The sequence below is a fragment of the Oryctolagus cuniculus genome, chromosome 15 (genome assembly GCF_051225735.1).
Source record: "Oryctolagus cuniculus isolate XC-2025 breed Fujian yellow rabbit chromosome 15, ASM5122573v1, whole genome shotgun sequence".
Lineage (NCBI taxonomy): Eukaryota > Metazoa > Chordata > Mammalia > Lagomorpha > Leporidae > Oryctolagus > Oryctolagus cuniculus.
The window spans coordinates 20,059,248-20,084,697 of record NC_142881.1 but is presented as its reverse complement, the minus strand read 5'-3'; the positions used below and the strand labels follow the sequence as shown (position 1 = coordinate 20,084,697).

The following is a 25,450-nucleotide window of genomic DNA, read 5'->3' as shown; positions in this document are numbered from 1 at the left end:
TATGGGCGCTGGTTCAAGTCCCAGCTGCCCCATTTCCCATCCAGCTCCCTGCTAATGTGCTTGGGAAAGCAGCAGAGGATGGCCCAAGTACTTGGGCCCCTGTATCCACTTGAGGGACCCAGAAGAAGCTCCTGGCTTCGAATCAGCCCAGCTGTGGACGTGATTAGCCATTTGGGGAGTGAATCATCAGATGAAAGACCTTTCTCTCTATCTCTGCCTCTCTGTGTAACTCTGTCTTTCAAATAAATAAATAAATAAGTTCATAAATTATGGGTACATGAAATTTTTTGGAGAGACACTATTCAATCCAACTCACTACAAATGCCCCTCAACTTCCAACAAAATTACTTGCTAGAAAATTCATCTTAACTTGAAAATGAATTTAATACACCTAATCTACTGAGCATCACAGCTTAGCACCACGGTATACTATAGGGTATTCATTGTTTCCCTCTCATAGTTTATGTAGCCAGCTGGGAGTAGTGATTCTACCACTGCCTAACATCACTAAAGAATATTGTACTGCATATCACTATATTAGGAAAAATATCCAAATTCAAAATTAAAAAGACAGTTTCTGCTAAATGTATATCATTTTTGCACCATCATAAAATGAAAAAGTCATGTTGAATTATTTTAAGTTAGGACCATCTTTACAGTATGTAATACTGAACTTAAAGGATGATTCATTTGCAAAAGATGATGCTTGAAAAAAATCAGTTTGTGAAACAGATTTCTAAGGTACAGAAACATTTGTTTCTGTGGACTTCTATTTAAAAGCATTATTAGATTTCTAAATGGCAGGTCATGACCAAAAAGTATCTGATGGTAATTTTCAAGTACCATATCCCGTACTCAATATGGCTTGATGTTGGGCTTTTCATAAAGAATGCAGATGAAACTGTAATAGTCTTGAAATCCGCCTTACCAGGCAAAATCTGAAGGTAGAACCTCTTTTCAAATCAGACTTCTTCCCATTAACAATATGTTGAGTTACTTACAGCTTTTGATTTGACTTCTACAGCTTTATTTTGTAAGTTAAAGCCATAAAAGCCAAATGTTTATAGTTCAAATATGTGAAATAATATACCAGAATGAAAAAGAACCCTTAAAATTTACTGATGGGGGCTGGCGCTTTGGCATGGCGAGTAAAAGCCACCACCTGCAGTGCTGGTATCCCATATGGGTGCTGGTTTGAGTCCCTGCTGCTGCACTTCCGATCCTGCTGTCTGTTAGAAAGCAGTAGAAGATGGCCCAAGTCCTTGGGCCCCTGTGCCCATGTGGAAGACCCAGGAGAAGCTCCTGGCTCCTGGCTTTCGATTAGTTCAGCTCCAGCAGTTGCAGCCATCTGGGGAATGAACCAGCAGGTGGAAGACCTCTCTCTCTCTGCCTCTGCTTCTCTGTAACTCTGCTTTTCAAATAAATAAATAGAATCTTAAAAAAAAAGATTCACACATCACACACACACACACACACACACACACACACACAAACTTACTGATGGCCTATGTCCTTTAATATTTTTGTATACTTTCCTCCAATTTTTCAAATAAGGACCTTTTTTTCATGTTTTGATGTCCTTCTAGCCCTCCCTCACTACTACTTTTCACAGTAATCACATTGGAAATGGGTCATAGAAATGTAGTCCATGGTTTTAAAAAAAAACTGATTTTCAAGATTAACCTTTAGATAAAAAAATTTTTTTGAGGACTCAACTCATTTCTTAATAATGAGTTTTGTAGGATTGTTCCATTTCCTCATGTTGAAGGAGTAGAATTTGCTCAGTTAAAAATTCAATTTTGACTGGAAAAATAGATGTGAGGTTGGAATTTAGAGAGATTAAATATTCTCCATTACTTGCATTGTGATATTCACTTTGAAAAAAGTTTATTGAATTTGTAGAGTAGGCATGCAGTGATAGGTCAAAGTAAATTTGACCTCAAATATGACTCAAGAAAATGTCAGAAGTAAGGACTTGAAATTTTTCAAACTCATTGCTGCACAAGTAGTTAAATAGACTTTAGTTCATGAAGTATGTGAGATTTGATGTTTAAAGAAAAAAAGGTTTTTGCCCAGGACTACCAAGAATAAAGAGCCAGAGATAAAAGATATCTCTAGAAATTTAAAGCAATGAATCTTTCTTTGAAAATCATAATCTCCAGTGATCCTCTTTTAAAAACTCTAGTTTATCATGTGCTGTCAAGTGTTGGATAGTTTCCTGGATCTCAGTCTTAAAAATTTCACTGATATCAGGAGACTCAGTAACAGAAACGAAGTATCTGAGAGGCACATTCAAGTAATCAGTCCTATTGTCTCTGTGAACTGTTCTCTTGGTGAGGGTAGGGCAATCTCCTTTTGCTTTTTCTCAACCATTTCCAAAAACTCAGTGTTAAAAAACAAACGGCAATGGGGCCAGCGCTGTGGCACAGTAGGTTAATCCTCTGCCTATGGCGCCGGCATCCCATATGGGAGCTGGTTCTAGTCCTGGCTGCTCCTCTTCCAATCCAGCTCTCTGCTATGGCCTGGGAAAGCAGCAGAAGATGGCCAAGTCCTTGGGCCTCTGTGGGAGACCGGGAAGAAGCACCTGGCTCCTGGCTTCAGATTGGCGCAGCTCTGATCGTTGTGGCCGCTGAGGAGTGAACCAGTGGACCGAAGACCTTTCTCTCTGTTTCTCCCTTTCACTGTCTGTAACTCTACCTCTTAAATAAATAAATAAAATCTTTAAAAAATGGTGACTGGGAGAATATACATAGAATGTGCATTATATTATGTAAGAAAGAGAGTAAAGGCACCAGTGCCATGTGGTTTTGGATTCAGTAAGGAACTTGAGTGACTGCATGTCTTTGGTTGATTGTTTTACTCATCTTTACAAATATACTATAGATTTTATATGTATAAATTTGATATTACATATAATTTTGTTTATATGAGAAATACATATTCATGCACACACAATTTGTTTGATACTTTTCTGAGTAATTTATATTAGGAACAATTTGAACTAACACTAGAAAATAATTAAGTTTTGACATTAAGAAAGATAATTCTCTGAACTTTTGGTACATGCTTTAATAATATCTTTCATGGCCATTATGATTAGAAATTTAAACTAATTATAATAAAGATGTTTTTCAAGTTACCAGTGTATGTTATTTCCGTCTTCAAATATAGAAGTCTGAGTGGCTCACTAATAAAATATTCTGTATCAAGTATTGGTATGTTAGTGAGAAAGTGGTTAAATTCTGCATTGTCCAACTGTGAATATTTTTCTTCTTTGGATCACCCTTTTGAATCAATGGATATATTGAGCTAGCAAGTACCCACTTGACATTTTTGTACTTATTGTTTTGAATAATGTGTATTATACTTTAATTTGTTGTAGATACCCAGTGTGTTTGCTAAAATAGTTTATCTTAATTAGAATTTTTATTTATAAAACAAAATTTGAAACACTCTCATAGTTATGCCTGTCAGTTGACAGTTTTCTTTTATCTTTTCTTTGTTTAGTTGAATGTTTAGCCAGCTGCCAGCTTCTCATTAAGTACAGGGCACTTAGTAGCATGATGGGTTGCTATTACTGTTACTAGTTTATTTTGTTATTGTACTGGAGGTTTTTTCCCCCCTTGACTTTAGAAGGATCAAACTGATGGTACTTTTTACTGAACAACTGTAGATTCTTTGTTTCCTAGACTTTATATTAAAGTTGAGAATTTAGTATACTCAACTGAAGTCATTTTAAAAAGACAAAAAAGGGATTTAGAAGCAGACATTTTTGCTAGTGGTTAAGCCCATGTCCCATATCTGAATACCTAGTTTTAATTCCCAGTAAAACTCCTGGCTCCACCTTTTTGCTACCGCAGATCCTGGGAGGCAACAACAGTGGCTCAAGTAATTGAGTTCTTGCCACCAATGTGGGAGACCAGAATTGCATTCTCAGTTCCATCTATGGCTCCAGTGTAACCTCGGTTGATCAGGGCCTTTGAGGAGTAAACTAGTAGTTGTGGTGGAGAGAAATCCTTTCCCATCCCTTCCCCTCCCCTCTGCTTCCCTCTTTACTCCCCTCTCCCCTTTCTTTTCCCCTCTTCCCTCTCCCTCTCTCTCTGTCTCCCTCTCTCTCCTGCTCTTTGCCTCCCAAATTTAAAAACAGGGCAGGGAGAGTTGTCAAAAATTTAAGAATGATTTGGATCAATGTGAAGATTCTGGTAATAGACCAAAGTTAAGTCTCTATATTTTAAAAAATATTTGTCTTTTTCTTTTAAAATATTTCAAACACAAAAAAAAATAAAGAAGAGTTCAATGAACATGCATAGATTTAACAGTTCTTTATATTTTACTATTTTTACTTCATATGTTAAAATATTTATATGAACATAAACACTATTTTTCTAAAGCAAGGGTAGATATATTGATATCACAAATGTGAAATTCATGAAAACAAATCATAAAATGAGGAGAGAAGGATATATTATATAAGGGGTATAATTCAGTGAAGACAACATTTATAAATATGTATATACCAAAGAATATGGCATCTACACATTTTAGCTATATCTTCCACAGTTGAGAGAAAACATGGATTTGTGTCTGGCTTATTTCACTTAGCATAATCTCCATTTCCATCCTTTTGGTTGCAAATGTCAGGATTTCATTCTTTTTATGATTAAGTAGTATTCCATCATGTATATACGCTACATTTTATTTATCCAGTCTTCCACTGATAGATATTCAGGTTAATTCTGCATTTTTGCAATTGTGAAAAGATCTGCAATAAGCATAAGAGTACAAGTGCCCCTTTCATATGCTGACTTCATTTCCCTTGGATGTATTTCCAGAAGTGGGGTAGCTGAGTCATATGGTAAATCTGTTTTTAGCTTTTGAAGAATCTCCATTCTGTTTTGCATAATGGCTGTACTAATTTTCTCTTCTCCACAACCTCACCAGCATTCATGTTTTGACTTTTTGATAATAGCCATTCTAAGTGGAATGTGATGATACTTCATTGTGGTTTTATTGCCTTTCCCTGATTGCTAGTGTTACTGAGTATTTTTTCAGGTGTTTCTTGGCCATTTGTATTTCATATTTTGAAAAATGTCTACTCAGATCCCTTGGCTTTTTCTTAACTATATTATTTGTTTTGTTTTTGAATTTCTTGAGTTCTGTATTCTGGATATTAATCTATCACATGCATGGTTTGCAAATATTTTGTCCCATTCTGTTGATTATTTCTATTGATTGTTCCCTTTGTGCAGAAGCTGCTTCTTTGATATAATCTCATTTGTCTATTTTTGCTTTTGTTGCCTGTGCTTTTGAAGTCTTATCCAAAAAATCCTTTCCTATGTCAATGTCTTAACAGTGTTCCCACTGTGTTTTCCTTTAATAGAGTCATAGTTACAGGTCTTGCATTTAGATCTCTGATCCATTTTGAGTTGATTTGTGTATAGGTTGTAAGGTAAGAGTCTTGTTTCAAACTTCTGCATGTGGAAATCCAGTTTCCCAATACCGTTTATTGGAGAGGCTGTCCTTTTTCCAGGGAGTGTTTATACTACCTTTTCCAAAGATAGGTTGTTTGTAGGTATGTGAATTTATTTATGGAGTTTCTTTTCTGTTCCATTGGTCTATGTGTATATTTTTATGCCAGTACCATGCTGTTTTGATTATAATAGCCCTGAGTATACCTTGAAATCTGGTGTTTGTGATACCTCTGGCTTTGTTCTTATTATTCAAGATTGTTTTGGCTTTTGTATTTCCACATGAACATTAGGATAGTTTTTTTTTTTAATTTTGTGAGTAGTGTCATTGGTATTTTGATTGACTGAATTGATTCTACAGATCACCTTGAATAATGCAGATAGTTTGATAATATTAATTTTTCTAATCCATGAAAATATAAGGTATTTTCATTGTTTTGTCTCTTCTTCAGTTTCCACACTTATGCCAGTTTGATGGCCTACAAGACATTGTACAGGGGCTGGCTCTGTGGCACAGTGTGTTAAACAACCACCTGCAATGCCAGCATCCCATTTGATCACCGGTTCGTGTCCCAGCTGCTCTATGTCTGATCCAACTCCCTGCTGATGTGTCTGAGAAAGCAGTGGAAGATGATCCAAATGTTTGGGCCCCTGTTATCTATGTGGGAGACCTAGAAGAAGCTCCTGGCTCTTGGCCTTGGCCTAGCCCAGCCCCGACCAATACAGCCATTTGGGGAGTGATACAGTGGGTGGAAGATGTCTTCTTTCTCTCTCAGTCTCCCCCTCTCTCTGTAATCTGCCTTTCAAATAAATAAGTAAATCTTAAAAAAAAAGTTCAAATTTTGTTGCTGCTTTGAGAATATATATCAATTTCTATTTTGATGCTAAATATCCTGACCCTGTGTTTCCAGTTTCTACCAATAAAGAAAGGCAGTAATCCAGGTGTAATGCTGAATATACCTTTAGGAAGTGACAGTCTATGAGCCATACTATCTTTTTTAGCTAATCCTTCCACTCCTGTTAAGATTCATAATTGTGGATGATTCCTCATTTGGTGAAGAACATTGGTAATCTGAGGTAAATTATGAAATCTCAGGTTTTTTTTTTTTTTTTTCCACTGAATAGCATACTGGTATCTTCAAGAGAAATGGTAAATTAGACAGTCTATCTAGGGGCTGGCACTGTGGCTTAGTGGGTTAAGCTGCCGCCTGCAGTGCTGGCATCCCATATGGGCACCAGTTCGAAACCCAGCTGCTCCACTTCCAGTCCAACTCTCTGCTGTGGCCTGGGAAAGCAGTGGAAGATGGTCCAAGCCCCTGCACCTACATGGGAGACCCAGAGGAAGCTCCTGACTCCTGGCTTCAGATCAGCACAGCTCCTGTCATTGCGGCCAATTGGGGAGTGAACCAGCAGATGGAAGACCTCTCTGTCTCTCCTTCTCTCTCTGTGTGTAACTCTTTCAAATAAATAAATAAATCTTAAAAAAAAAAAAGTCTATCTAGTTCATAATAATTATGCTTTTGTGATTGGTGAAAACATTATATTAAATTACTGATATGTTTAGAAATATACGTGTATACACACATTTTTATATTTTGTACCTATCTTAGACCAATTTCTATCACCACTCCTTGAGTTGGTATATTGTACTTACCATAACTTTTGAGATCCCAACATAATCTTTTCCCAAGGTTTGATAAATAATTAAAAGTACTCACCTCTTTCAAAATGATGCTAAATTAGCTGTAGAGATGAAAGTGAAACTTGAACATACTTTGTTATTACCCAGGCACAATTAATATCATTTTGTTGATAGTGTCATCTGTCAGGTTAACAGGTTTTTTTTTTTTTTTGAGATTTAATTTTTAAACTTTTTAGAAAACTTTTATTTAATAAATATAAATTTTGAAAGCACATCTTTTGGATTATAGCATTTTTTCCCCTATAAACAACCTCCCACCTGCAAACCATCCCATCTCCTACTCCCTCTCTCATCCATTCTTCATTAAGATTCATTTTAATTATCTTTATATACAGAAGATCAACATAGTATATACTAAGTAAAGATTTCAACAGATTGCACCCACACAAACACACAAATTATAAAGTACTGTTTAAATACTAGTTTTACTGTTAATTCGCATAGTACAACACATTAAGGACAGAGATCCTACATGGGGAGTAAGTGCACAGTGACACCTGTTATTGATTTAACAGTTGACACTGTCAAGTTAACATTTGAAACTTCTAAAATACTATTGGTGCCCCTGTAGTTGTCTTTTAAGGTGGATTGAGCTAGTTTCAGGCTTCTGTGAGCTGAACTAGTTTTCCAGTTCATTTTTGCTTCACAGTCTTTTAAAATGTCGATGAAAAGGCATACCCTTGACATATTGGTAAAATTAGTGGGAGCCACTTCTTAATGTTTTATAATTTGGTTACTTAAGAAAACATGTTACTTCAGTATTTATGGAAGGCAGGCTGCCATTATACAACTACCTCACTCATACTCTATTCTATACATAGTAGACTGACCATCAAGTCCATTTACAAGCTCTAGAATGGCAAGCCTTCTATACAGCAATTCTTCTATATTTCATTAAAGAAGTAAATTTTGACCATGGGACATTTTGAGAATGATATGGTAATAAGCATTGTGACTTTAGAAAAGTCACTCAGTTGGATTGGCGCTGTGGCGTAGTGGGTAAAGCCACTGCCTGCAGTTCCGGCATCCTGTGTGAGTGCTGATTCGAGTCCCGGCTGCTCCACTTTTGATCCAGCTCTCCGCTTTAGCCTTGGATCACAGTAGAAGATGGCCCAAATCCTTGGGCCCCGTACCTGCTTGGGAGACCCATAAGAAGCTCCTGGGTCCTGGCTTCAGATCAGCATGGCTCTGGCTGTTGTGGCCATCTGAGGAGTGAACCAGCAGATGGAAGACTGACCTCTCTCTCTCTCTCTGTGACTCTGCCTTTCAAATAAATAAATAAATAAATCTTTTTAAAAAAGAAAAGTCACTCAGTACCTCTGGGTGCAGTTTTGTCTCTTCTGTAAAATGTGATTATTCAATCTACCCTGAAATATCCCAAGAGAGCTAGCATAGGGTCAATGCCCATTATAAACAACAATAAGATACTAAAAATTTGTGAATTAACTAAATCTTCCTTCAATTAGAAAATGCCATCTGTATTACTCAGTGCCAGGATGTTTTGTTAGTGATTCTTCTAGACTTTTATCTATTTCTAATTCAGTTTTCCAAAACTGTTGATTTCTATGTCAGTTGTATATAAAATTTTGGCTAACAGTTGAAAGTAGCCCCTGATCTTTAGAAGTTGAGTAAAATTTCAGTGGTTGATCTGAGGATGTGACTTGTCATTATTTGTGCAGGGCCTAAGTTGTTTTTTAGAACTTTAAATATCTTCTCAATTTTATAGTTACTTTCATCAAGGAAACGCGTAACTCAATAAACTAGCATTTGTTGTTGTTTTTAACCAACTAAGCTGCTTTGAAGTCTTAGCATATCTTTGATGATTGTTTTAAGTATGGAACAATGAGCCTGGTACTTGAAAGTACAACCATCCCTTTGCTTATTCTAGAGAAAGCTGTTAAAGCAGCCAAAAATTATAAGTTTGGAAAGACTTCTTATAAGTAATAACGTTCCAAAAGATTGTTTTACCATTCCCAGCCTAGAAATAATACAAACCAGATTGATTTGAAAAGAGTTATGATACAGTAAAATAATCCAATTCGGCCCCCATATATGGAGTACTCTGCCATTATGGGAACTACAAACATGGTCCCATCTCCAAGTTTACATGGTGGTCAGTAGCCTCTCAGGTTGTATTTTTTTAATAGCTTTATGGAGATGTATTTTGTGTATCTTATAATTTGCCATTTAAAGAATGCAATTCAGTGGTTTTTAAAAATATACTCAGAGTTGTACAGCTACTGTTGCAATCATTGTCGATCATTTTCGTCATCCAAATTCCAAAAAGAAACCTCATTAGTGGCCACTCCTCATTTTCCTTCAGTCCTAGGCAGCCAGTGATCTATTTTCTGCCTATAGATTTTTTGCCTGTTCCGTTTCTTATACATGGAAGCACCCAATACAGTGCCCTTGATTACTGACTTGTTTCACTTATCATAATATTTCAGGGCGCATCCATGTTGTTACATGTGTCAGTATTTCATTTCTTGTTATTTCCATATAATATTCCATTATATAGGTATACCATATTATGTTTATACATTCATCAGTTGATGTTTTGGATTGTTTACGTATGTTTGTTTGTTTGGTAATATGAAACATGTTACAGTAATATCTGAAGACTGGAAATAACCCAGGTCTACTTCAGTGGGTGGATACAGCCATACCATGGAGGAATACTCAGTAATAAAAATGAATGAACTGGGGCTGGCACTGTGGCACGGTGGGTTAAACCACTGCCTGCAGGGCCAGCATCCCATGTAAGCACTGGTTCAAGTCCCAGCTTCTCCACATTCGATCCAGCTTCCTGCTCTTGTGCCTGGGAAAGCAGCAATAGATGGCCCAAGTTCTTGGGCCCCTGCACCCATGGAGGTGACCCAGATGAACCCCCTGGCTTCAGCTGGGTCCAACCCCAGCCAAAACAGCCATCTGGGGAGTGAACCAGTGGATGGAAGATCTCTTCCTCCCCTCCCCCTCCACCTCTCCCTCTCTATCTGTAACTGCCTTTCAAATAAATAAAGGCAGAGTTACAGAGAGGCAGAGAGAGAGAGAGAGGCTTCCATCTGCTGGTTCACTTCCCAGATGGCAGCAAAGACCAGAGCTGGGGTAATCCAAAGCCAGAAACCAGGAGCTAATTCCGGGTCTCCCACGTGGTTGCAGGGGTCCAAGGACTTGGGCCACCCTTTACCGCCTTCCCAGGCTGTAACAAAGAGCTGAATCGGAAGTGGAGCAGCCAGGACCCGAACTGGCACCCACATGGGATTGGCATTGGCGCTGCAGGCGGCAGCCTTACCTGCTACACCACAGCACCGGGCCCTAAATAAATATTTTTTTTTTAAATGAATGAACTGATGCAGTAGCCTCCAGTGAATTTTGCTAAGTAAAAACATGGCAAGGTTTTAAACTCATGTTTTCATGTGTATAACATTGTTTAAATAACAAAAATTATAGAAATAAAGAACAGATAGTGGTTGCTGCTAATAAAGATGGAATGGAAGTGTGCATTGCTGTTAAAGGGCAGCATGAGGAGGACTTACAGTTATCTTGACTCTTGCTGCCAATGTCCTGGTTGTGATACAGTTTTATTTTTTTTTTAAGATTTGTTTATTTATTTGAAAGAATTATAGAGAGTGTAAGAGAGAGAGATCGATCTCCTAGTCACTGGTTTACTCCCCAGGTGGCCACAATGGCCAGGGCTAGACCACACTAAAGCTAGGAGCCAGGGCTTCTTCTGAGTCTCATATGTGGGTGGCAGGGGCCAAACACTTGGGCCATCTTCTTCTTTTCCCAGGCCATAGGCAGGGAGCTAGATCGGAAGTGGAGCAGCTGAGACACAAACTGCCACCTACATGGGATACCAGCATCACTGGTGGTGGCCTATCTCCAATATGCCACAGTGCTGGACCCTGTGATACAGTTTTACAAAGTGTTACTGTTGTAAAGAAGAGACCAAATAAAGGGCAGAAGAAATGCTGTATTATTTCTTAGATGCAATTATATCAAAATACATTTTAAAACCTTTAGTTGGCTCTTTCAACACCCTGCATAGAAATTGCCTTAACCGGATCCCTGTTTCTTAACTGTTTTCTAGTTTTCATGTCAATGCATACTTAGCAGCTTGTCACTACATAATGTAGCCATTTCTCCAGCCTGCAGTGGGAGTCTGCTCACTGCTGTGTCAGCCTTCCTACTGAAAAGATGATGCCACATATTTTCAGTTTTTGTTAGTGTACCACCCCACTTCTGGGCACCAACTTTGATTTCATCTATTCGCTATGTTTAAACCAAAAACAAAAAAAAATTTAAAAAACTTTGTTAAGCAGTTTATGATTATTTTTCATGTTTCTCTATGTTGGCTGGGAGTTACTTATCCTGCTTTTGCCTGTGCCTCCATTCACTTTGCTGTATTTAACTGGTAGAGTCTGTCAGAATCTGGGCTTACTTGGGACTGCCGGGCCTCTTACTTCTCGTGACTTTTCATGATGGGCTTCATCATGGTGTGGCAGTTCCAAGATGCAGAAGGGCCAAACTTTGAAAGTTATATAGCCCCACATCTGAAGCATTCTGTTAGTCACAGCAATTCACAAGGGAAGGTAGTCTCTACTTCTTAATGGAATAAGTAGCAATGTTGCATCGTAAAGGAGCATGGGAGGAATTCTTATGGCCATCTTTAAAAACAGTCTACCACTGAGCACCATATCAGGGATCCAACTTATTTAGAGGCCATTAATGGAACAGTATTGATGGAAAAGGTTCTAGTCAACAAACGGAATCAGTACAGGCAAACCAGATCACAGGATAGGCAAGATGGCACTAGCAGTTGTTGGTGAGCTCAGAAGGCAAAAAGAAATATTTTACTCTGGTTGCCAGACTGAGATTACAGGAAGCCACAAAGCAACAAGGATGTGATTCCTGAGATATGGAATTGTTTACTACTCACTGAAGGTGAATCACTTCAAATTATATGGTACTTTGTAACCTGTAAGTACTTAGAAAGAATTCATAAGACAAGGGTATTTCTTTTTTTACTTTTATCTTGTAATTATTTCAGACTCCAAAAGAGTTGCAAAAATGATAAATGAATTCTCTCTGTCCTTCATCCAGAATAGTCTTTTACATGATATCTTACGTAAAGTCATTGTAATTATATGTATCAGGAAATTAACATTGATATAAGTAATTATCATCAGATTTACCAGTTTTATTCAGATTTCACCAGTTGGCTCTTAAGGTCCTTTGCCTGGTGCAGGAATCAATCAAAAGATTGCATGTTGCATTTAGTTGTCATCCCTTCTTGATCTTTAATCTGGAAAAATTTCTCAGGCTGTATCTTTCATGATCTTGACATTATTGAAGAGTACTGGCCTGCTATTTTGTAGAATGATCCTCAGTTTGGGGCAGTTAATTCGAAGGAATAGAACTTTCTAGTACTATTTTTATATGGTGGAATATGCTAAAACATTGCAAAAATATGACTCTTATCTGTGAATAGCAAACCTAGAGGCTGGATGACTGAGAGACTAAATAAAAATATAATTGCTGGCAGTATCTTTAAGTGGCTTTATATTTAGAGTGTATGTATTATAGGTATTATTTAAACTCAGACTCTAAAAACTGCTTTCAGATGTAATTTGTAGAATCATAAACAGCATTTCATAATACCCTCAGAGAACTTGAAAAATCTTTCATCTTTGCCAGTGCAGACCATCGACATGTATGATATGAGCAGACATGGTGCTATCAGTAAATCCTTCTGTGTAAAGTAAGCAGATAGTTGTAACATTTTATCTAGATCTGGCTACTTAAAGTTCTCATAACACTCATATTTCTCATTGCAAATTGTAAACTATTTGCGCCTCACACACAAAACTTTTTTTTTTCTCAGAGTCCTTTTGGTCTCAGTTTACGTATGCCTTTTCTCCTTCATAATTTGCTGAACTAAACCCTTTGTTTTGAAAACATCGCAGAAATATGTAATATCCTGCAGTAAGCATTTCTTCCAGTACTTCGTGTCTTCACACACACGCACACACACAATACCCACACGTACTCACATATGTATCTTCTTCCTTTTTGTTTTCCATTGGACCATAACTTTGAGTTTTCATACTGTGGATCATAACCTGTATGTGGATCATTTATTAATTTCACCAATACTTCTTAAAAAATTTTTATTTATTTTCATTTTATTTGAAAGACAGAGATCTTCTGTCTTCTGGATTTGATTCACTCCCCAAATGCCCACAACAGCCAGGGTTGGGGCAAGCAGAATCCAAGAGCCATGACCCATACAGGTCTTCCACATGGGTAGTAGGCACCCAAGCATTTGAATCATCATCAGCTGCCTCCTATAATGTGCAGTATCAAACAGATGAATTGGAAGCAGAGCAACCAGCACTCAAACCAGGCACTTCAGTATGACATGTAGGCATCCCAAGCAGTGACGTAAGCCAGTGCATCAAACACCTTCCCTAACCAATGTGTATGTGTGTGTTTTTAATGAAATAATGTAGAATGCGCTGGATTCAGTCCCAATTGCTCCTCTTCCATTCCAGCTCTCTGCTGTGGCCCGGGAAGGCAGTGGAGGATGGCCCAAGTTCTTGGGCCCTGCACCTGCATAGGAGACCAGGAGGAAGCACCTGGCTCCTGGCTTCAGATTGGCACAGCGCACCAGTCGTAGCAGCCATTTGGGGAGTGAACCAACAGAAGGAAGACCTTTCTGTCTCTCTCTCTCTCTCTCTCTCTCTCTAACTCTGCCTGTCAAAATAAATAAATAATGTAGAAAATACCAGAATATACCACAGAATGAGGGAAAGTATACTATTAAGATTTTATTTCAGTTATATACCTCATGCATTTGTATATGACTGCTATATAAAATATATTTATTACTGTGGATTGCTGTTTTTAAATAGTTTGAGTGACACTGTTTTACAGTGGTTTTTCTATTTGTGTCTTAAACCTAATGTTCTTTAAACATATGTGTTGGGTTGTTGCTACATAAATATTTAGATAAGATTTTTAAAGCTAGAAATGTGTTTGTGTTTCATATCTTGTTTCTAATCAACATGGTCAAACACTACATCAAAGGAAAACCCATAGTGCTGACAACAAGTTTTATAACACTACTTTTTAAAAATTTTGTTCCTTATAACACTTCATTTCAAAGATGAGTGTCTACCTTATGGAGTTCATATTGGTTTGCACTAGTTTGTTTAGCTCTGAAGTACTAGAAAGCACTTCTGTGTATTTATGGTATTATACATGAGTGAAATTGACATCTTTTCAATTATTATTTATAGCCATTGCTTATATTACTACTAAACTATGATCTTTTTACTTTTTTAACTCTTTTAATGGAGCATTAAGATTTGACTATAAAGTAAATTAAAAATATGTTATCTCAAACATTAAGAAGGGAAGGAAGGGACCCAGGAAGGAAGGCAGAGAGATAAAGAAGAAAGAAGTATTATTATATTCTTAGGAATTGTATCTATGAACTACATTAAAATGAGTGAATGAATGATTAACTAGAAATAATAGGGTTGGTCAGTTTTAAAGAGAGGGCACCCTGGAACTTAATCGGTTCAAGTATCTTTTTGGAGCTGAAATTGGCATTTGACAAGAAACTTACTAGCCACCCTTGGGTGTGGGTTGTGATTAAGATCATGGGCTTTTGAGCTCAGCAAATTTAGATTTGTATCCCTGCCCACCCGTTGCTAGGTATTTGGCCTGACAAGGTATTGCCCAATTACTATTTCCTCATCTGTAAAATGGAGATAATACTTACCTCCTAGGATTATGAAGGTAAATGACCTAATGTAATGGATAGTTGTTTTTAGACCCCACTACTCAAGAAAGCTTGTTATTGTTAGAAAAGTCTCTAGCACTTATGAATAGTAGGCTAAATCCAGATTCCTTATGTACCTATTATGGATTTAGGTCAGAGGTCACTAATACGTCTATAGTAGGTACTCAAACACTTAGTGAATGAATGTTCCATTGCTGTCCTACACAGCAATTGGTGTCAGTACAACAGCTTGAGTCCTAGTCTCTTTATCCCCACTCTGTACCATGCTGCTTTCTGGTTTAAAAAATTACATAGATTGACATTTTTACAATATATTTAAAAGTATTTTAGGGTAATAATCAAACTGTATGTAACTAAATGAAATTATCCCATGGAGAACAGTCATATTTAAAAGGACCTTGCCCACAGCAAGATTTTTTTTAAAGTTCTTTAACAGAGCCAAGAATTGAGTTAATATTTCTGTTTGCTGTATCTTCTGGCTTATAAAGACTAGTTCTGAAAGTTAAACTATGTCCAGTAAATGCTTTATTAAAATACTGTATTTTTATTTTCTCTCCCAGGGACTTCATATTTTAATTATGTTTAATTTGAGTGGTTACACAATCACATTTTCCAAAGCTACCCTGGACTGAGAAATATTTTACAAATGCCAGTTGATGCTAACAGGATCCATGCTTAGTTGTATTGAATGAACTGCTTTGAAATACTGTCTGTAAATATCTAAAGATAATTACAATATAAGCTTTACCTAACTACAGAGCTGATCACATACTCATATCAAAGGGAAACTAGCAGTTTTGCTTTTTCCATTCTTAAAAAGGGGCCTTTTATAACATTTAAAAAAATTGTTTTTAGGGCCGGCGCCGTGGCTCACTTGGTTGATCCTCCGCCTGCAGCACCGGCGTCCCATGTGGGCACCAGGTTCTAGTCCCGGCTGCTCCTCTTCCACAGCTCTCTGCTGTGGCCCGGGAGGGCAGTGGAGGATGGCCCAAGTGCTTGGGCCCCTGCACCTGCATGGGAGACCAGGAAGAAGCACCTGGCTCCTGGCTTCGGATCGGTGCAGCGCTGGCCGTTGTGGCCATTTGGGTAGTGAATCAACAGAAAGAAGACCTTTCTGTCTCTGTCTCTCTCTCTCTCACACTGTCTATAACTCTACCTGTCAAATAAGAAAAAATTGTCTTTATGTAATTACAGATTCATATGTGCTTTTCTCTGTATACCCTTCACCCAATTTCCCTTACTGGCAACAGCCTGTGAAAGTTTACTGTAGTATCACAATTAGGATATTGACATTGATACCATACACTAATCTTACTCAGTTTTCCTAGTTTTGCCATTATTCATTTATATGTGTATATTTCGTTCTGTGGGACTTTATCACATGCGTATGCCTATAGATCCACCTTTACAGTCAAGGGTAGAGTAATTCTATCACTAGAAGTATCCTTAGTTTTATCCTTTTATAGCCAAACTTAACTCTCTCCATCCTGAATTCATCTCTCTTTACTCTCAAACCCATCACTCCCTAAGCCCTAGCAACCACTAATCTGTTCTCCACTTCTATAATTGTTGTCATTTGAAGAATATTAAATAAATTGAATCATATATTATGTAACCTTTTGGATTAGCTATTTATGCCTTATATAATTCCCTGTAGGTTTATTCAGGCTGCTGTGTGTACCAGTAATTCATCCCTTTTTATCACCAAATAATATTCCACATTATGGATGCACCACAATTCAATGATTCACCTGTTGAACATCTGGTTTGTTTCTATTCTTTGGTTGTTATGAATAAAAGTACTATAAAGTTTTATATACTGATTTTATGTGGATATAAGTTTTCCTTTTCTCTGTGTTAAATGACCAAGAGTATAATTGCTGGTCATACAGTAGTTATATAGTGGAGTTTTCTTTTTTTTTTTTTAAAGAAAACTTTCTTTACCCCACTATCTCATTGTGGTTTTGTTTTGTCTAATTTGTCTAATTACTAAAGTTGTTGAACATCTTTTCCTTTTTTTTTTTTTTTTGGTATGTGTATATTCTCTGTGATGAAATATCTACTCATGTCTTTTGCCCATTTCAAATTGAATTACTTGTTTTTTTTTTTTTTTTACTATTGAGGGTTTTTTTTTTTTTTTGAAGATTTATTTTATTTTATTTATTTGAAAGACAATTACGGAGAGAAGTAGAGACAGTGAGAGAGAAAGATAGGTCTTCCATCTGCTGTTTCACTCCCCAAATAGCTGCAATGGCTGGAGCTGAAACAATCTGAAACCAGGAGCCAGGAGCTTCTTCTAGGTCTCCCACATATGAGTACAGGGGCCCAAGGACTTGGGTCATCCTCTAACCAGCACCCGTATGGGATGCTGGTGCTGCAGGCTGGGATTTTAACCTATCGCACCACAGTTCCAGCTCCTACTGTTGAGTTTGGAGAATTCATTATACATTCCATATAGTAGGTCTTTATTGGATATATTATTTGCAGATATTTTCTCCTGGTCTGCAGCTTGTCTCTTCATCCTTTTGCAGATCAACATTTTTAGTTTTAGTGAAGTTGTTTTTATTGTATGGGTCATGTTTTTGGTGTTGTTTAGAAACTCTGCCTTGTCATAGATCCCAAAGATCACTGATGTTTTTTCTGAAAGTCTTAAGTTTTACGTTTTAAGTTCATGGTCCATTTTGAGTGTTTATAAATTCTAATAAAATACATTTAAGTTTGCCATTTAAATCATTTTTTTAAGAGTACAATTCACTGGCATTAAATGCATTCACAGTATTGTACAGCCATCACCACTATCTTGATTCAGAACTTTTTCATCACCTCAAGCAGAAACCCAGTACCCATTATACTATTCCTATTCTTCCCTCAAGCCCAGTCCCTGACAATCAGCAATTCGCCTTCTCCATGGATCTCCCTATTCTGAATATTTTAAATGAAATTATACAATAGGGGGCCTTTTGTATCTGACTTCTTTCAGTTAGCATTACTTTATTACTTGAAAGGGGTGGGGTACATCTTCCATCTGCTGATTTACTCCTCTCCCCAAATGCCTGTAAAGACAGGACTAGGTCAGGCTGAAAATGGGAGCCTGGCACTCCATCCAAGTTTCCAGTGTGAATGGTGGGGACCAAGGCATTTGAGCCATGATCTATCTGCTGCCTTCCAGGGCACTTTAGCCAGAAGCTGGATCAGAAGCAGAGGAGCTAGTATTCCAACTAGCTCATTGATATGGAATGCAGGCATCCCAAGCAACAGCTTAAGCTGCTGTGCCACAGGGCCCAACCCAGCATTATGATCTTGAGGTTCATTCATGTCGTAGCATGTATCCCCACTTCATTTCTTTTAATGCTGAATGGTATTCTATAGTGTAAATGTCATTTGGGTTTCTACCTTCTGACTATTATGAATAGTGTTACCATGAACATTCATATACAAGTTTTTGTTTGCCTGGGTTTTTTAATAATTTTTTTAAAATTTATTTGACAGATGGAGTTATAGACAGTGAGAGAGAAAGACAGAGAGAAAGGTCTTCCTTCCATTGGTTCACTCCCCAAATGGCCACCATAGCCAGTGCTGTGCCGATCTGAAGCCAGGAGCCAAGTGCTTCCTCCTGGTCTCCCATGCGGGTGCAGGAGCCCAAACACTTGGGCCATCCTCCACTGCCCTCCCTGGCCACAGCAGAGAGCTGGACTGGAAGAGGAGCAACCAGGACTAGAACCCGGTGCCCATCTGGGACGCCGGTGCCACAGGCAGAGGATTAACCAAGTGAGCCACAGCACCGGCCCCTTGTTTGCCTGTTTTTAACTATGTGGTTATATATCTAAAACTTAATTAATTTTTAAATAAGATACAGGACTTAAGTCAAAATTTTCTTTATTTCTCTTCGTCTGTGGATATACAGTTGCTTCGTACCATTTTTTGAAAAGGTTATGCAGGAAGGGTGAGAACGGTGATTTTATTTAAAGAGTATTTTCGTACTCCTGCAGAATTACAAGATTTTTTATATGTATGCAAAAAGTTTGAAGAAAAGAAAAAAATTGTAATGGCGCATTTTCGGAAGATTTAACAAGCTTTACTTGGATTTTCTTTATATTACAAAATGTTTAGGCTTACATGTTCCTTTTATAAATATCGCAGTTGTATTCTCTGAAAGACTGATTGGTGATGGAAAGATAAAGGAGTGAGCAATTAAGAGCTTTAATCCTATGGATGATGAGAAGACATTTAAGATTTTAAAGAGAAAGATATCAGATCAAACTTTTAAAAGATGGAATTTGAAGAATGATAACCCTTGTTAGGATAAAATATGGGCTCTGGTTTGGGCAAGACTGGATACGAAGAATCCTGCAGCAAGATATTCACATGTTTTAAATGAGCTCAGTGTTAACTCAGAATCTTGGAAAACAGCTTGTGAGAGGAAGAGATAGGGGTCAGGCATTTGGAAGAGTGGTTAAGGCACTATGTGGGGTGCCTGTATCTGGTGTTGGAACACCTGGGCTTAGAGTCTGGGCTCCACTTCTCATTCCAGCTTTCTGCTAATGGATCCTTAGAAGCAGCAGACAGTAGCTCAAGTACCTGAGTCCCTGCCACCCTTGTGAGAGAACTGGATTGAATTCCTGACTCCTGGCTTCAGCCTGGCGCAGCTGTGGCTGAAGGCATGCATTTGGAGAGTGAACCAGTAGATGAAAGATCTCTCTGTGTCTCATTGCCTATCTCTTTGCCTTTCGAATAAATAAAAGCAATTTATTTTGAAACTTTGGAAAAAATCAATTTCCAATTAAGAAAACTGGAGCCATATTTGCATAGTTAATTATAAATTGTTGAATTTTTGTTGAATTTTTTGAAGGTCAGAAACCCAAGATTTTAGTCCTGAAACTAGCTTAAGGAAAAAACAATTTTAAGAAGTCTAAATAAGGATGGGCATGTGACATAGAGGCTTAAGTTGCCTCCTGAGATGCTCACATCCCATATCTGATTTCAAATCCCTGCCATTCCACTTCAAATCCAGCTTCTTCTTTATTCCTACCCTGGGAGGCAGCAGGTGATGGCTCAAGTATTTGAGCCTCTGCCGTACACATGGGAGATCTAGATGGAGTTCTGAGCTCTTGACCTCAGTCTGGCTCATCCATGGTTGTTGAGGGCATTGGGGCAATGAAACAGCATATGGAAGATAAAATAAGTAAAAAAGTAAGTCTCCTTCTCTGCTAGCTTTAGGATCCTATTGTTAATGCTGTTTTTCTTGGTCAGCTTTTTTCTTGTCTCCCAGAAAAGAAGATACTTATTTTAACATTAGCGGGTAACATGGGCTTGGTTTCTTAGTCTTTGTGAAACAGTTGAGCCTCATCACAAGGTACTACTATGAGAAAATCTCTGAGTAAACTCTTAGTGCAGGACAACAGAATACATGAGTTAAGAAATAATGATGACTGATACCTCTTTAAAATTTCACTTTGGAAATTCAGTTTTCCAAACACTTGATAGCTACAACCTGCTAAGAAATGTTAAAAAGAAACTGCTTTGCTCTCCTTATAGGTTTATTAATAAGTTTGCATTGCCTACTAAGCAAGCATGGAGTTCACCTGTTCTTTTTAAAACTTGTGTGATATTTTAATTACAAAGAAAATTTATTATAGTGTTTTAAGTTACCACCAGTAGGGCTGCTTAAAATTTTAAAACCAAATTTTTAGGCAATTGTCGCTCCCCCTCTTCGTGGAGGAACGACACAGGACCCTGCGCTGTTCTTTCGTCTGCTCGGCCCTCCCCGGGTTTGCTGCTGGTTCTTCCCGGGTTGGCTACTATCCCTTCCACCTCCGTGGAAGGGCAGTTCCCCCTGGCCGCATTCCCCACTTCCGCAGGGGAGCGGCACACCGCCGGCCGGTTCTCTCGGGGGCTGCACGGGTTCCCTTAGATGTTCCCCATAGATGTTCCTGGTGCACGCCGTCTCTCTCCTCCTTTATAGTCCTCCTCCGCCAATCCTAACTCGGCTGCCCACACGCCGAGCACGCCGCTCTCCTCCAATCAGGAGCAAGTCCTACAGTTTATTAGTTGAACTGGAGGCAGCTGTGCGGAAGCTGTTTACTTCTCTCCCAGCGCCATATTGTGGGAGAGCAGATGCATAGAATAAGTCTTAATTCGAGTAACTTAGTCTAGTCCGGATTGCTCCCCACAGATCCCCCTTTCTTTTTATTTTTGGCGTTGATACGCGCCTGTCTTCGGTGTCCCGCGGCACACACTCTGCTCTACTTGCTAGAGTTGCCACAGGCTCTTACAAGTCCTATCAGGCAAACCGAATCCGGGTCCTCTCTTCGCCATGTTGTGAGGAGGTTTTTAGGCGCTGATGCGTGCCTGTGTTCGGTGCCCTGCAGCGCATGCTCTGCTCTGCTAGAACTGCCTGCAGGTGCTTACAAAACCTATCAGGCAAACCGAATCCAAGCCTTCTCATTGCCGTATTGTGGGGGAGACTTATTAGTGTTGGTTTGTGCCTATCTTCGGTGACCTGCAGCTCATGCTTTGGTCGAGCTGCTTGCTGGTGCTTACCGCCTTAAATCAGGCAGACCGAATCCAAGCCTTCTAATTGTTACATTGTGGGGAAGCCTTACTGATGTTAATTCGTGCCTGTCTTCGGTGACCTGCGGCGCATAAGCTGCTAGCTGCCCAGGTGCTCATCGCCTCACTTAATCAGGCAGACCGAATCCAAGCTCTCACATTGCAGTGTTGTAGGGAGGCCTTTCTATTTCTCTATTTCTCTATCTCCGGGCATTCCTATTTCTCCCATTTTACTTCTGTCTGCCAACATTCCCATTTCTCTCACTTTACTTCTAAACTTCTGTTTCTCTTATCCCTGCGGCTTTCCGGCACCTCGCCCCGCCGGCGGGTTCCCGGCTCTGCGCCGCTTCAGCCCGCGCGCCTCTCTCATCTGCGCAGCTTCCCGGCTTTGCGCGGCTCGGCTTCGCGCGCTCCGCAGTCTCCACGCTTAACCCTTTCGCGTCTGAACCACAGCCTCGCGCCAGCCCCGTTCCCTATCTATTCACGCCCCGTGCTCTCTGCACGCGGCGGCTTCCGCGAGTAACACAGCGTAGCTTACGTGTCCGCCACTAGCATTCAATCTAAGTTCCCCGGGCTAGCCTGGCGAATTCAACCCAGCGTACGTCTCCGCCCCACGGTTTGGCTTCCCGTCCTTTGCTCCCCGGGCTAATCAGACGGATCCCAACCAGGCTCACGTTTCAGCTTCTAGTTTCAACTTTTCGCCCCCTATTCCCGGGCTAACTTGAGAATCCCAAAGTGGCTTTCGTATCCGCCTCGGCCTGCCCCCCGCAGCTTCAATTTCCCTAACATTTTTCTCTACCCGGTATGTTTCCCCAAGCTTTCCTCCAACAATACTCCTCCCTCATTTCTCCTGGCCTCTCCCCACAGTCCGCGTCCGAGTCTGTTTGTTCTAGCGTTCACTTTCACTTTCGACCTTAGAGATTTCTCCCAGCTTCCCCCCGTAGTCCGTATCTGAGTCTATGCCTAGGCTTTCAATAGCTTCTTCCGGCTCCTTTTTCGTCCGGCTTTTCCCTAGGCTGTTTGCTAGTCTCTCTCTCCGATATTTTCCCAATTCTTCCCGTTTCTTCCCTCCTAAGTTTCATATCCGTCCTAAGTTTCCTATCCGAGTCACGGCACCACTATGTCGCTCCCCCTCTTCGTGGAGGAACGACACAGGACCCTGCGCTGTTCTTTCGTCTGCTCGGCCCTCCCCGGGTTTGCTGCTGGTTCTTCCCGGGTTGGCTACTATCCCTTCCACCTCCGTGGAAGGGCAGTTCCCCCTGGCCGCATTCCCCACTTCCGCAGGGGAGCGGCACACCGCCGGCCGGTTCTCTCGGGGGCTGCACGGGTTCCCTTAGATGTTCCCCATAGATGTTCCTGGTGCACGCCGTCTCTCTCCTCCTTTATAGTCCTCCTCCGCCAATCCTAACTCGGCTGCCCACACGCCGAGCACGCCGCTCTCCTCCAATCAGGAGCAAGTCCTACAGTTTATTAGTTGAACTGGAGGCAGCTGTGCGGAAGCTGTTTACTTCTCTCCCAGCGCCATATTGTGGGAGAGCAGATGCATAGAATAAGTCTTAATTCGAGTAACTTAGTCTAGTCCGGATTGCTCCCCACAGGCAATATGGGTTCTACATTATATGATAAGTGTGGATACATATTTCCTAACTATGCTCCTTGGCACTTTGTCACTTCCCTGGGTCTGTGCCTGCCTGAGAGTGAGGACATATGTGTCTTCTGGGAAACGTCTCTCCTGGAAGATAGAAACATTGCCATGAACTTAGCCTCTGAACTAGAGCTTCCTGAAGGATTTGATTCAACATTCCATCTGTACCTATAGAACAAGGTCTGACATGCAGTTGGAGGCTCAGTACATACCCACTGACTGTGAGTGCTTTGTATGGTAATCCATTTATCATATTTCAGACTGATTTAAGGATTTCCTCACTTATTTGGTAGAAGCTAATTTATCAGGTTGAGTAAAAATTTGTTGGCTTAATCCATTTAGTAGCATTATCTTCCAGAAAAGCATTTAGTGATGGAAGTCCAGTGCATAACTGTAAACACTTGTCTCATTCATTTTGTTTTTTCATATTTTTTTTTCTGAATTCTTTTTATGTTCAGAGGATCTCATGAAAGCTAAATTTTTTCAAGGCTTGAAATAGTTCAGTTTATGGTAGCTGTGTGCAGAATTACAAATAATCACTTGTGCTATCATTGGCTTAGATTCTATATAAAACTCTTGATATTTAGTATCTATGTGTAGAACACCTACAAGACAAGCTGCTGTTTCCATTCATTTTTTCTAAATGTTTCATATAAACTCCCAATTCTTAGTCCAAGAGCACAAAATTTGAAGCTTCTTACATTAAAAAGCGTAGCTAAATAATAGGCTTTTGGAATTGTAAAAAAGAATATTTTGAGTCATTTTTTGTTTTATTTCCCTTTTTAGGGTCATTTCCTCATTTTGTAGAAGATTCTAAAGGCAGTAGTTTGAAATTTTTCTATAGGATATAGGCTAAAATTCTCAAAATTTCTCAGTCCTCCTTTATTTTATAATAGGTGAAGTATCTTAAATATCATTACAAAGTAGACTAGGAAACAGAATTTTAGCCTTGAATATTATGACTTAAGCAGTATGATTGTTGGCAGGATATTTAATCCAGTGGACCTTCAGCTTGCCTGTCTCTGTCTCATTTTCTAGTTTCAAAGATATAAGATAAAAAGGTCTAAGAGTTTGGCATAAAGTAGGAAATATTGACATAATAAGTTGTGATTAAAATGAATGGCTAGGTTTATTTTCTTCTTACTCTTCTAAAAATGTGTTCATCGCAGGAGTTACTTCCAGGGCCCTTTTTAACAAGATAGCACCAAAAGTGAAGAGGAAGTCTTTAGCCCTTCCAGAGCAGAAGCCAAAGCAAAGGTCTTGAACTCCAAGGCAGTCTGCTTAAAGACATCCACAGTTCCCCCAAAAGAGGGAGAAGATCCACTCATCATCCATTCCCCCAAGACAGCTCAGATATCCTCAGAAAAGTTCCCCCAGGAGAAACAGTCTTAACCACTATGCCATCATCAAGTGTCCACTGAGTTGGCCACAAAAAAAGACAGTAGCAACATGCTTATGTTCATTGTGGATGTCAAAGCCAGTAAGCGGGGCCAGTATAGTGGCATAGGGGATTAAGCACCACCTGTGACACTAGCATCCCATATGTGTACCGGGTCAAGTCCTGGCTTCTCCACTTGCGATCCTGCTCCCTACTAATGGCCTGGGTAAAGCAGAAGAGAATGGCCCAAATGCTTGGGCCCCTGCCATCCACATGGGAGACGGGAAGAAGCTCCCGGCCTCCGCTTGGCTCAGACCTGACCCTTGCAGTCATCTGGGGAGTGAACCAGCAGATGGAAGATTTTCTCTCTCTCTCTCTCTCTCTCCCCCTCCCCCTCCCTCTCTCCCCACCTCCCTCTCTCTCACTCTCTCTCCCCACCCCCATGTAACTCTTTCAAATAAATATATCAGTCTTTTTAAAAAAGTCAGTAAGCATGAGGGCAAGCAGCTTGTGAAGAAGCTCTTAAGCACTAATGTGACCAATTTCAACACAGATCTGGCCTAATGGAGAGAAGAAGGTGTATGTATGACTGGCCCTTGACTATGAAGCTTTGCGTGTTACTAACAAAATTAGATTCATCTGAACTGAGTCCAATTAGCTAATTCTAAATATATGGATTTTTCATCATAAAAGAAAAGTTCAATCTGTAAGCTTCTGCTTACTCATCTTCCCTTGTCAGTTCCTTAAACCATTCCTGGTTTCCACCAACATAGTTCCTTACCTTTCTTTAACTGTCTTTTATATGATTACTTTATAAGCATCAGCAATTCAATTAGACACATTTATTTAACTCTACTCTCCATACTCAGGCTGAATAGTGCTTTTGTGGTTAAGGAAT

At 39.5% G+C, this 25,450-nt stretch overlaps 1 protein-coding gene across 18 annotated transcripts in view; it reads left to right on the top strand.

Moving 5' to 3' along the window:
* Positions 1-25,450, top strand: part of ADD3 (adducin 3) — a 173,904-nt gene that overhangs the window by 109,711 nt on the left and 38,743 nt on the right. The window contains exon 1 of one of the 18 annotated variants that reach the window (XM_089314053.1): positions 23,231-23,395. The exons of the other annotated variants lie outside the window; for them this stretch is intronic. Within the exon in view, the coding sequence (XP_089170179.1) occupies positions 23,362-23,395 (34 nt within the window). The 5' untranslated portion in view covers positions 23,231-23,361. Of the gene's footprint in view, positions 1-23,230; positions 23,396-25,450 lie in introns of those variants that run through there. 18 annotated transcript variants of the gene reach the window in all.